Here is a 12,700-nt window from a genome sequence, read left to right on the forward strand (position 1 = left end):
GTTTTGCATTTCTGTGACAAAATGCCTGAAACAATCAACTTATGAGGAGGAACAGTTTTACTTTCCTTGGTGGCTTCAAAGGTTTCAGTCCATGGTCATCTTGTATTGAGGGGGGAACATAGGACAAGGGAGGACTATTCACTTTATAGTGGCCAGGAAGTAAAGAGAGACACACAAAGGGGTTGTAGACTCAATGCCACATCAAGAGCATGTCCCCAGAGAGGAATTAGACTCCCTTCTCCCATGTCCCACCCTCTAAAGGTTCCAACACTTCCCAGTAGTGTGCTGGGCTGGGGACCAAACCTTCAAGACAAGGGCCTCATTTACAAGTTTAATGTGTGTGTGTGTGTATTTTCTCTATTATAAAAATAACAAAAATAGAGGTAATTTTACTTCTTCCTTTTCTATCTGGATATACTCACAAGTTTAATATTTTCTTCCTTTTATTATTAAGTAAAATAGTGTTTTCTAAAGCATGTTTTATTGTGTGTGTACGTATGTGTGCATGTGTGCATGCATATGTACATGTGTGTACCAGTCATGGGGCTTGAACTCAGGACCTAGCATTCATTGTTCCTGAGCTTTTGTGCTCAAAGCTAGTACTCTCTTACTTGAGCCACAGCTCTGCTTCTGGCTTTTTTGTTAGTTAAGTGAAGATGGACTTTCTTGACCAGGCTGGGTTCGAATCAAACTCCTCAGATCTTAGCCTCCTGAGTAGCTAGGATTATAGTTGTGAGCCACTGGCATCTGGCTAAAGCATGATTCTTTTACTGTTAGTGATATATAGTTTATGCCTTAAAGTATATTGATTTTGTTCTAATGAGTATTAGAAAAATATGTGTAGCACTTATAGCTCACAATTGTATGATATCTGCTCAGATGTTACTTTATCAGAGTAGTCTGACACCTTGTTTTACTCTTTTCAGGATCACTATTTGCCTTGGACATAGTTGCTTAATAAGTATTTGTTTAATGAAAGAACAGCAGTTCATTGTGTAAAATAACTTTAAGTGGTTCTTTTTAGGAGAAAGAAATCAATTTTAAGTTTATCCACAAAAAGAATTGAATAGATAGTAGGACAGAAGGTATGCAGAATGTGACAAAAATCCTGAATGGAATGATAGAAGTTTGGGAAACTCATTTAAGAAATGAAGAGAGGTGGGATGGAGAAGAAAGTTTTTGTTTTGTTTTATGCTTAAATCATTTTCTAAAGGTGATTAATTACCTGCTAGCTCATAGACTCTTCCCTACCTCAGCCAGGGGTCTCTTGAGGTTCTTAAGCTGTAACACATGCAGTTAAACATATGTGGGAAAATGCTTTCTCCTCCCAGCCAAAGGTCATCTGGAAGATGTTTGAGGTGCTTTTGGCTGCCTGTGGAAACTCAGCTTACAGGCCTTATCTTTTTTTCAGGGCTCAGGGTTTGCAGAGAGCCGAAATGACCATGACTGCCAACAAGAATTCCAGCATCACCCATGGAGCTGGAGGCACTAAGGCCCCCCGGGAGACTCTGAGCAGGTAGGTAGGGGAGAACTGCTGGGGAAGTGACATGAAGGGTCAGTCAAATAGTCTGAGTCCTGGAAAGATCCCTACTAAGATGTTAATAATAAGCTGGATGCTGGTGGCTCACGCCTGTAATCCTACCTACTCAGGAGGCTGAGATCTGAGGATTGCAGTTCAAAGCCACCCAGGGGCAAGACAGTCCATGAGACTCATATCTCCAGTTAACCATCAGAAAACTGGAAGTGGCGCTGTGGCTCAAAGTGGTAGAGTGCTAGCCTTGAACAAAAGAGCTCAGAGACAATGCCCAGGCCCTGGCACGCGCGTGCGTGCGCGCGCGCACACACACACACACACACACACACAGAGTTAATAATGATCATGTCTCTGACAATGATATTGCATCTGGTCTGGGCCCAGTTCATGCTGACCATTAAGCAGAAGCCTTCTATGATATCGATACTGTTTTCTAGTTCTATAAGTCTCTATAAGAGATAGCAAACAGCCCTAAATCAAGTTTTGCTTTGTCTTCTTGGAGGCTCAGTATCCTAGGATGGAACCATCAGGAAACAGCTGAGGTACTTCGAGCTGTGACCTTTCCCAGGATGGGGGCAGCTTGGGGCCCATGCCTAATCTAGGCTGTGCTGTAGTGAGAGAGGCTGCCCAGTGGGGTAGGGGCCTATCTGTATAAATTCCAAGCTGTAGACTAGGCTCTAGGAGAATTAGGCTGGGTAGTCAGGGTATGAGGCTCGGGTGATTGTAGATCACTTGCTTAGTAAGCATGAGGCTCTGAATTCTAACCCCAGTACTTTCAAGAAGAAGAGGAGGTGAAGGAGGAAGAAGAGAAGGAATTTAGAAACACCTTTGGATTTGGGACTTTGAGTCAGTATTAGTTATAGTCCATTCTTCTGGTTTTGTCTTCCTCTTAAAAATGAGAATATAAGACTGTAGAAATACCTTGGAGTTTGGAATCCTGTTGAACTGGGTTCAACTTAAACCAATAGATCTCAGAAATCTCAGAACATTTTCCTATGCCTTCGAAAATATTAGTGACTACATCTATAAGGTTACGATAGTAATAGCACTTATCCATAGTACTTAGAGGTGCTATGAGGATTAAATGAGATTATCTATGTAGATGCTTAGCATAGTGACTGGTATAATTTATTCAATACATATTGGCACCTTCCTGTGGTAGATCACAACTTATAGAATCTGCAGGTAAACTGCATGTATAGCTCTCCCCAGGGCTTCTCAAGGTTTGGTCAAGACTGTATGGTGTAGGGAACTAGGGGAATTTTCAAGCTCTTTTACTGAAATCACATTGGCCTTCACAACCCCTTCTGGATCTCAAGTGGAAAAATTTGGCTCGTGGGCCCTCAGCTAGCTCCTTCCTAGAAGCTCAGTGCTAGGCTGAGCTCCATGGATGGCATACTCAGGTCCAGCCAGATGTGATGGTAGACGTTTAGTTCACTCAGAGCTGGTGTTCTGGTATGGTTGGTTGAAAAGGACACAGGATATAGCCCCTGGGTAGTAACTGGCATGAATGAAGCAGGGGTTTCCTGTGCTGTACATGCAGGCCAGTAACAGACATAGACAGACAAAGATATCAGATCCTCTGTGTAGCCCTCTTGAACTCAGATTTTCTTACTTCAGCCTCCTAAGAAATGAGATGCTGGAATTACAGGCATGTGCCACAACTCTTGGTCCCATTTAATTAATTTACTTATGTATTTCTGGTACTGGGACTTGAACTCAAGGCCTCATACTCTTTCTTCTCTTGGCTTTTTACCTTCACTGGCATTCTATCACTTGAATCAGCACTCACTTCCCCCATTTTTAATGTCAGACTATTGTGGGGATAAAATAAACATGTGATTGTATAATGCTATTCTTAATTTTAAAGTAATTGTGTATTTATATAAAGCATATTTAGAAAGTACTTACAGACTAACCATACCCAGAAGACTTAAACTCCTTTTAAGCATCCATTTTTATTTTCTTCTAATTTTCACCATGTCAGTGGATCGTTGGGGGAGGCGCAGTATTTATATTAAATTGCAGAGCAGACTCAGGACTGCTGACAGGTTTCCCAGTTTCTATTTGGAATACACGCCTACGTATTTCTAAATGTTTTCAGAAATTGCTCTTCTTTTAGTGTCCTGGCATGCAGGTCTTCAAAACATACTCCATGGTATTTGTAAATAATCTGAGCTTTAGATCTTCCTTTAAAAAGTATCTCTCAGCCTCCCTCCTAAGTCTTCACTTCCTTCCTGCCACATTTCCGCTTTTCTCCCTTCCTGGGAACCTGGCTTTTGGCATGGAGCCACAGAACTCTGCAGCTAGCTACACCCTTCTCTTAGAGACCACCCCTGAGCTCTAGACAGTATTTAGACATTGTGATCCTGTAGTTACCCTTTCTGGTTTTACCTCTAGCCACAACCTGGGTGTATGATTGGGAGGGTAAGGTAGATCACCAGTTCATTGAGGAAGTTGTTGTTAGTGAACTCTGAGAGGTCTGGTCACCTAGATGCCAATCTCTGTGCTGGACACTTAAGAAACAGAGCTGGCTCATTCTCTCTCGAAGACATTGGCAACATGGATCAATTATCTTGGCACCTGAATGTTGTAGTGGCTTTTCAGAAGATGTTAGTTCAAAAGAATCTTTTCATTTTAATTTTTTTATCGTTATTAGAAAGAGTAGACATCTTGGTGTGGCCGGAGGTTTGGTTAGGGAGGGCAGGGGTGCTGGGGCCTTACAAAACTGGGTCTTTGACAACTTGGCTGCTTTAGGCCCCTCCACTTTATCCCTTGAAGACAGTGGAACCTGAGGATACTAAGAGGCACTTGTATCTAGTTTAGGGGAGAAACTTTAGGGGGAAACTGCTATGGGTAAGCAGATGGGGCCCCTGGGAACTAGCCAGGTATGTCTGCTCAAGGCAGTCTTGATTTGGCTAGAACGGTAGGAGGAAGAAACCTAAGGTTTTTTCATTTAATCACTTAAGTTTTGATCTTTATTGTGTCTTAGGCTCCTGGAACAGTTTCCCTTTTCCTTTGTTGGTGAGCTTCACGGTTAACCTGCCAGATCTACCTTTCTCACAGGCTGTTCCTGCTCCAGCTCTAGGGGTTAGGGGGATTATCAAAGTTTCTCTGAATTCCAGAGGTGAGGCTTAGTTGTGTTAGTGCTGATAACCTAGAAGCAGCTGGGCGACTTACAGACAAGCTAGCATCATGCTTAGAGTGGATTCTTCTACTTTGTTGGGGGTGAGCTTAGCGACTTGTTGCTCTCAGATTTCCCTTGAACAATAAGACCTGGCAAGCAGAGGGGGCTCTTCACAGAACATCTGAATACAGCTTCTTTATTCTAAGACTCTAGCACCTGGGTTACTGTAACTTGGAAATACAAGCTGTCAATCTCATCCTTAGGAACCTTGCTTCTGGTGGTAGGTACAGAAAACCTGAGTATCTGTAAGACTGTGGGACTTGTGGAGAGAAAGATGGAGGCTTCTGCATTTTCAGAGCCTGGAACATACCTGGCACATAAACAGTATTGCCTCTTTGTGGATCATTCACAGCCTTGTTTGTGGATATGTTCAAATTCCTAGTGGGCCATCTTAGCTTTAGACATGCTTCCTTTGAAGTCTGTAGATTTTTAGAAAGACAAGAGCTAAAAAGAGGGCTTAGAACCCATTCAGTCTAATTAAGTTGATTTCTCCATTGGGAATTGAGGCACAGTGAGGTGGTGTTCCCCAAGGATATTGAACTAATGGGAGGAAGAACTCAAGCCCACCTCTCTTGACCTTTTGTTACTTCATTATGCCACCACAGTCATGTCCCTATAAGCATTACTGGCATCTTCTTGCTCAAAAACTATTGGTATCCATAAGGCCATATGTTTGGTTACAAAGCTTCCCATGAAGTTGGGCTCTGGTAGTTCAGACCTGTAATCCTAGCTACTCAGGAGGCTGAGATCTGAGGATCATGGTTCAAAGCAAGCCCCGGCAGGAAAAGCCGTCAGTCTCTTATCTCCAATAAACCACTAGAAAACTGGAAGTGGCGCTGTGGCTCAAGCGGTAGAGCTCTCGCCTTGAGCTGAAGAGCTGAGGGATAGCTCCCAAGCCCAGAATTCAGGCCCTATGACTGACCCCCTTCCCCCCCCCCCAAAAAAAAAAGCTTCCTATGATCTGGCCCTGATCTTTCTTTCTACCCTTATCTTTTGCCACCCTCTATACAACCTTACATTTCTGCCAGCAGCCTAGATACAGATGCTATTTCTTCTGGTGCTTTCTGTGACCACTGACTCCTTCCCCTCTGTGTTTACTCTTAATACCCTTGGTTTGAGCCTCTAAATGTCATTTATCATAAAAAACGACATATGGTAGTTGTTGGTGTGAATTTTTCTTCCTCTCAAAACCTTAGAGACACAACACATACTTTGTTGGGATGTTAGTTTTGGGATGGAGCTTGAGATTCATCTGACTCAGTTACTTAAGTTACATATGAGAATGCTAAAGCCCACATAGCAAATTGGCACTGAAGCTGTAATTTCAGATCACATCAGCTTTCTATGCAAAGAAAGGTCTCCATTTGTGATATGGTAGAAATGGGAGATGTCATTAGGTCCCCTGCTAAAGTGGGTACACATTTGGACTTGTGCCTTTGATTTCTGGGAGAGTGTAAGAGGTTAGAAAGAAGGAAAAAAATCTCTGCAACTAGTAGCTGTAGATAAAAAGATAGAGCTGCAGTACCTGTTCTGTCATGGCCATGGCATGCCACCCCACTGAGAACCTATAGCCTCAGGCCCATCACCTGAGATGCTTCCTAGAATTCAACCATGATAGCCTGCTTCTTTATTACTATATAACAAATGACCTTAAACTTAACGATATTAAAACAGTCCTTTATTTTGCTTATAAATTTTTCTCTGATCTTGGGTGGTTTGAAGGTTAGAGACTAGGGTCTAGAATCATTTAAAGGCTCACATATATGACTGTTGATCCTTACAGTCCTCTGGGACTGCAGCTTGGGAGTACCTGTGTACTTAACTTTTCAACTATATTTGGCTCCATGCTTTTACAACATGGCTTGGGTACCCAAGAGTAAGTACCCCAAGAGAGCAAAGCAGAAATAATGGCATTTTTATGACTTGGCCTCAGAAATCACATAGTATCTTTTCTTTGATGTGCTGGGGTTGGAATCTAGGGCCTTGTGCATGCTAGACAAGTGTTCTGCCAGCCACAGTTTCAGCCCAACTAGTGTCCTTTCTATTGAACTGTGTTAAATTGAGGTATAACAGGGACAGTGAAGATAGTTTATATCACCTGATGATAGTATTAATAACTCATTATACGAAAAATATATGGGATGGGAATACATCGTGATTACTGTCTTTGGAAAATACGGTTACAATTCTCCTTCTTCCCAGATGCAAAATACAATCTGTCTCTCCCTGAAGATTCAGGCTTTATCCTATCAGTGACATAATAAATTACCAATGAGATCAGCTCACAGACTTAGATCTTGCCATCAGAATCATGTTCAGGAAAATGAGTTATTTTGGGGGGGGGGTACTTTCACAGTATGTTGCTTCTTAAGTACTATTTCTCTTGCTATGAGGCTCTGTAAACTAAAGAGAAAACATATTTATATTTATCTTCAAAAGACACTGGTGGGATTGGGCAAGAGTAACCACTGTAGACGCTTTTCAGATAGGGAAAAACAAGAGACTATAATTCTATTTAGTGGAGTGTTTATTGCCAATTCCTGGATTAGGTCTTGTTCTGCTAATGAGGAGTCATTTACATTGTCTCTGCTTCTGTCCTCTTGGCTTTTAGTTCTGCCATCTTGAGTTGTCCTTTTTTTAAATAATAGCTCATTCTTACAGGTGAATAGTTTTCTCCATTTGTTTACTGTATACCAGTGTACATCAAGAGTCTAAAGACTAATTTCATTTTCTACTGTCCAAGCTGATTATTTCCTTTAAGAGCTTTATGACTTTCTTATGACTCACTTTATAATATATGGTAGTAGATGGAAAGCAAACATACAAATCACAGGAGGAAAGTACCTCCTTGCTTTTCTTTTTTTTTGTCCATTGTGGGATTTGAACTCATGGATGTTGTCCCTGACCCTCGCTGGTGTTCTACTACCACTTGAGCCACAGCACCACTTCCAGTTTTTGAATGGTTTATTGGAGATAAGAGTCTCACAGGGAATTTTCTGCCCAGGCTGACTTTGAACTGCAATCCTCAAATCTCAGCCTTCTGAGTAGCTAGGATTACAGGGGTGAGCCATCCGTGCCCAGCTTGCTTTGGGTTTCTTGAGATACTGCTGTGGAACAGTGGTTCTTAGGATTCATAAAAACCTTATTATCTACAGAGAGTATCTACAAGACTGGCTATTGAGATACTTAGAAGGCATTTTGTCTGTCTGTGTGAGGTTTTATGAGGCAATGCTTTAAATCATTTTGGTAGTTTAAGGATTTTTCAGTTCTACTTCAATTTTTTTAACATTTATTGAAAGATAATGTATAATAAAGTAGACAATTTAAAGTGTACAGGAAGATGAGTTTTCTCTCCTCCACCTATGTGTAATATATATATTCAATAAAACCATCACAATTTGGCAGCCATTTCTAAATAGTATTTTTTCTTGTCCTGAGAGACTGAGAATTAAGTATTGCTTAATTTCTGATCGAGCAAGTCCTTTTTCATTTAATATGTTCTTTGAATATTGCTTGAAAATTGAGTAGTTCATTTTTAGTTTTTTTTTTTCTCCTTGACTACTATCAGCTTGAAATCAGGTAGTACCTTTTGTGCTCTCTTTGTAGATTTCCTCAGCAAGTTTATCAAATTTATTAGCTATACTTTCTATTTTCCATATGACCACAGGTGACAGAATAACCAAACTTTTTTTTAACACTTTAAGGGGCTCCTTCCCTCCAGCTCTTCTTCTTCTTCTTTTTTTTTTTTTTGGTTGGTGCAAGTACTGAAGTTTAAACACAGACTTTGTGCTTACTAGGCTGGTATAACCACTGAACCATGCCTCCAACCTTGTTTTTTACTGGTAATCTTTTGGGTAGAATTTTGTTTCCTGTCTGATCATGCATCTGAATCATGGTCCATCTACTTTTAGGTTTCCCATTGTAGCTGGGATCATAGACATGATCCCTCCGTGGAGATGGATTCCTGCTGACTTTTCTTCCTGGGCTTTCCTGGCACCAAGATCCTCCTCCCAGTCTCAGCCTCCCATGTAGCTTAGAATGGCTAGCATGAGCCAGTATTATCCAGCTGCAGTTTGAGAGCCTTGTGAACTTTTCTGCCTTGGCTGGCCTTAAACCTCAATCCTCTCATTCTCCACCTCCCAAGTAGCTAGGGTTACAAATGTGAGCCACCAGCACCTTAGCTTTCTCCAGCTTTTAGTATCATTTTTCCTTATTCACCTTTAAGCCCTTATTGACAATCTAAAAGTATCTTAGAATTTTGCCTTCGTAGCATTCTATTTACAGGTTTTAGTTATTTCTGTTAATTATCTATTGACAAATAATCACTCCTTGATTTAATGATACAAAGCAACCATTTTTTCATTCATTCATTCATTTTTTTAATTCATTTTTTTTCCCTCAGGGTCTATAAGTTAGAACTTAAGCCTGCTCCATAGTGTTAGGAACCTGCTAAAAAGGCTTTAAGTCTTGGGATGATTTAGAGGTCAGGGCCTGGGTATCACCTGGTGGGGTCTTAACTCAGAAGGGTATAGGATGATACTGGCTGTTGCTGGGACCTCTTTGGGATCTTTGAGCCCAAACACCTGCAGATGTTGGCTTGGCTTTGCTCCTGGCATAAGAGAAAGGAATCAGAATGTGCTAGTTTCTTGAGGTCTGAATCTGAGAAGTAGCACAGTACTATTTCTACTCAATGCCATTGGCCAAGCAATGATAAGAGCTCAGATTCCAGATTAAGGTCATGTCAGAGAACTTTGTAGACCATGGTCTAGAACTTTCACAAGGGCCTTTGGCATGGTTTCCTTGAATTGGATTGGTGTCCCTCTTGGCTTTGCATTATGCCTGGCCCTGCTTATACAGCAGTATATTTTGTACTGGGCTAGGGCATTAAGAGATTTTCCCAGGAGGCCTGTGGGGCCTCGGACAAGGCTTCTGTGTAATAAATACCCTCTCTATGTTCTTTGCTGCTGCACTTAGAAGGCTTGAGATTTCCAGCAGAGAAGAGCTCCCCAGTTCACTTTGTGCTTCATTAGAAATCAGCTGGGGAAGACATAGATATGGCTTTGTTACATTCTTTGATAGATGTGCTTTCTGAAGGTGAGAAGGTCATTTAGATTATGCATGGGCCCCAGATGATTTCCTTTTTTATTTTATTGTAAAGGTGATATACAGAGAGGTTACAGTTACGTAAGTAAGGAAATGAGTATAATTCTTATTGAACATTGTTACCTTGTTTTCTCCCACTATCCCTCCCCCGCCCTCAACTCCCTTCCCCTAAGTTGTAAAGTTCATTTCCAGCATAGAGTGTGAGTATCAATGTTGCATTGGTTCACCCATTGTCCTTTGTCTCACATTTCTGTGATTCCTCTTCCCATCCCCAAATCAGATAAACTTATATATAATACAAAGGGTACTGAAATAAAAAACAGTGAAAATGGGGAAAAAATGATTTTCTGCTTAGCTTGACAGGATGTGATTGACCTCACTATCTGTGGTGGCTTGTATATAGCCTCACTAGAGGCTGAGATTGCTCTGGACTCTTTTGGGGGCTCCTTAGTGATTTGTGGTAGGATTATTTTGGAAACAGAAGAGCTAGGCTATAAGTGTTTCTTGAGGTTTCTTATGCTAGTTTCTGGAAGTCTGAAAACCTTTGGCTTTTTATCAGAACAACTCTGGTGTGTGGTGTCAACAGGAGTTACTAAGCGAACCCCTTCTCTGAGCTGGGGAACAAATACCTGATCTTGCTAGTAGGACTCAGGTGCCTTCCTCCTGAGCCTTACCTACTGCTCAGGAGAGTGGAGTGAGTATGCCATCTTCAAAGTCAAGGCTGTCACCGAGGAGAGAATGCTAGTGTTTGTGAAATCCACAGGGCCCACTTTAGCTGAGCAGCCCTAGAAGAGTAAAAGGTAAAGGGCCAACCTGGAGGCGGTGTTGTTTGAAGCAGGCAAGGCATCTATCTTAGTGACTGAAGCACTTGAAGCCAGACCTCTGTAGACAAGCTTACTTCTTAGCAGTTAAGGCATACCTTGGTGCCTCTGTGCAGTTGTCTGGACTCCCAGTACTTAGCCCCATTTGACTCCAAGTTGGTTCTTTTGTAATACTAACAGGTGTAGTAGCCTCGTAATGAGAAAAAGGAAACAAAGAAAAAGAAAAAACAATTTCAAGCTCATAACTGACTTGTTATCCAGTGACATCCTTGTGCAAAAAAAAAAAAAAATTTTTTTTTTTTTGGTTGGTTGTGGGGCCTGAACTCTGGGCCTGGGCTCTGTCCCTCAGCTCTTCAGCTCAAGGCTAGCATTCTATCACTTGAGCCATAGTGCCACTTCTGGCTTTTTCTGCTTATGTGATGCTGAGGAATGGAACTAAGGGCCTCATGCATGCAAGGCAAGCACTCTACCACTGAGCCACCTTCCCAGCCCTGCAAAATATTTTTTACTGTGTTATTTGAGAGGCCCACAGTTCTGAATAACCTTGTGATTGGGTCCTGATCGTTTTTCACTTGAATTCTCAATTTCTGTCTGTGCATGTACAAGCATGCATACATGTTACTTTTTCTTTAAATTTGCTCTCTTAGCTGGGTGCTAATGGCTCACGCCTGTAATCCTAGCTACTCAGGAGGCTGAGATCTGAGGATCCTGGTTCAAAGCCAGCCTGGGAAAGAAACTCGGTGAGAGTCTTATCTCCAATAAACCACTGAGAAAACCAGAAGTGGAGTTGTGGCTCAAGTGCTAGAGCACTCACCTTGAACTGAAGAGTTGAGGAACAGGGCCCAGGCCCAGAGTTCAGGCCCCACGACTGACCATAAATAAATAAGTAAATAGTTCTCTTCCTGTACCTTTGGTCATACTTTTGTTGTCCTACTTTCTTAAAGATTTGTCTGTGCATATGATCTTGTTTCTTTTCGATTTCTTTATACTTTTTTTCCCCTTTTTTACCTGTTATTCTATTCCCTGTCTCCTGAAAATGTTGGTTTTGGCTAGTCGTCTTCTGTGGTATTGGCATCTATGACTGCTGAGCAGCAAAACTGGCTGCTGCTGACAAGTTGTAGCACACTAACTACCAGCTGTACCTTGGCCATATCCCAACCCCCAACACAGGCTCTGGGATGGTAGAACAGAGTGAGGAAAACAAGCACAGCCTTGGCTAGCTGTTAGCAGCTTTGTATATAGTTTAGTTCTTTTACTGGTATGAAATTATTTATAGTGTGCACTTTTCAAATTGACTTCATCTTAGTCACACAATTGGTATCTAAGGAGACTCAGAGTGTTTCCCCTGTTTTGTTAAGAACTCCATGATCAGGGAATGTAGGTGACTTGCCAATAAGAATACTTAGGAGGTAACAGAGCTAGGACCCAGATTTCTAGACTCTTGTTCTGCTGTAAAATTTTTTCCTGATGGGAGAAGGCTTTGGGGGTTGAGGGTCTTGCTGGCTAAACAGGTTGTTTGTTGTTTCTGGCAGTCCTGGGGTTTGAATTCAGGGCTTCATGCTTGTTAGGCAGGTATTCTACCACTTGAGCCAGCTCTTTCTGCTTCAGTTATCTTTTAGAAAGGGTCTTGCACTTTTTGCCTGGGCTAGCCTTAGACCTCGAACCTCCTACCTATACTTCCTGCGTAGTTAACATTATAGGTGTGTACCACCATGGCTGGCTTATTTGTTGAAATGGATGTCATACTAACGTTTGGCCTAAGCTGGCCTTGAACCATTACCCTCCTAATTTCTGTTTCCTAAGTAGCTGAGATTACAGGCATGTACTAGCATGTCTACTAAAATAGGTCATGTACCTTTCTGTTGTTATAATTCAGATCACATAGTACAAAGACAGACAGGGAGGTCTGTAGACATTGCCCTGCACAGCCATTAAGGGAACTTAGGTTTTCATTTATTCAACACAAATTAATTACTACTCAGTTTTTGGAGCAGTGCAAAGTATAGAGGATATGACTATTAACATGACACTGTCATGCCTTCAAGTAGGTTCACT

The 12,700-nt window shown here is 41.6% G+C and overlaps 1 protein-coding gene across 4 annotated transcripts in view; it reads left to right on the forward strand.

Moving 5' to 3' along the window:
• The window catches only part of Dennd2b (DENN domain containing 2B), a 110,376-nt gene that overhangs the window by 55,230 nt on the left and 42,446 nt on the right, over window positions 1-12,700 (forward strand). For all 4 annotated transcript variants that reach the window (XM_042691474.1, XM_042691473.1, XM_042691475.1 and 1 more), the window contains exon 2: window positions 1,412-1,516. In XM_042691474.1, coding sequence (XP_042547408.1) covers window positions 1,437-1,516 — 80 coding nt within the window. In that variant the 5' untranslated portion in view covers window positions 1,412-1,436. The remainder of the gene's footprint in view (window positions 1-1,411; window positions 1,517-12,700) is intronic.

Source organism: Dipodomys spectabilis, unplaced genomic scaffold, assembly GCF_019054845.1.
Source record: "Dipodomys spectabilis isolate Male_0828 unplaced genomic scaffold, ASM1905484v1 ptg000145l, whole genome shotgun sequence".
NCBI classification, from domain to species: Eukaryota; Metazoa; Chordata; class Mammalia; order Rodentia; family Heteromyidae; genus Dipodomys; species Dipodomys spectabilis.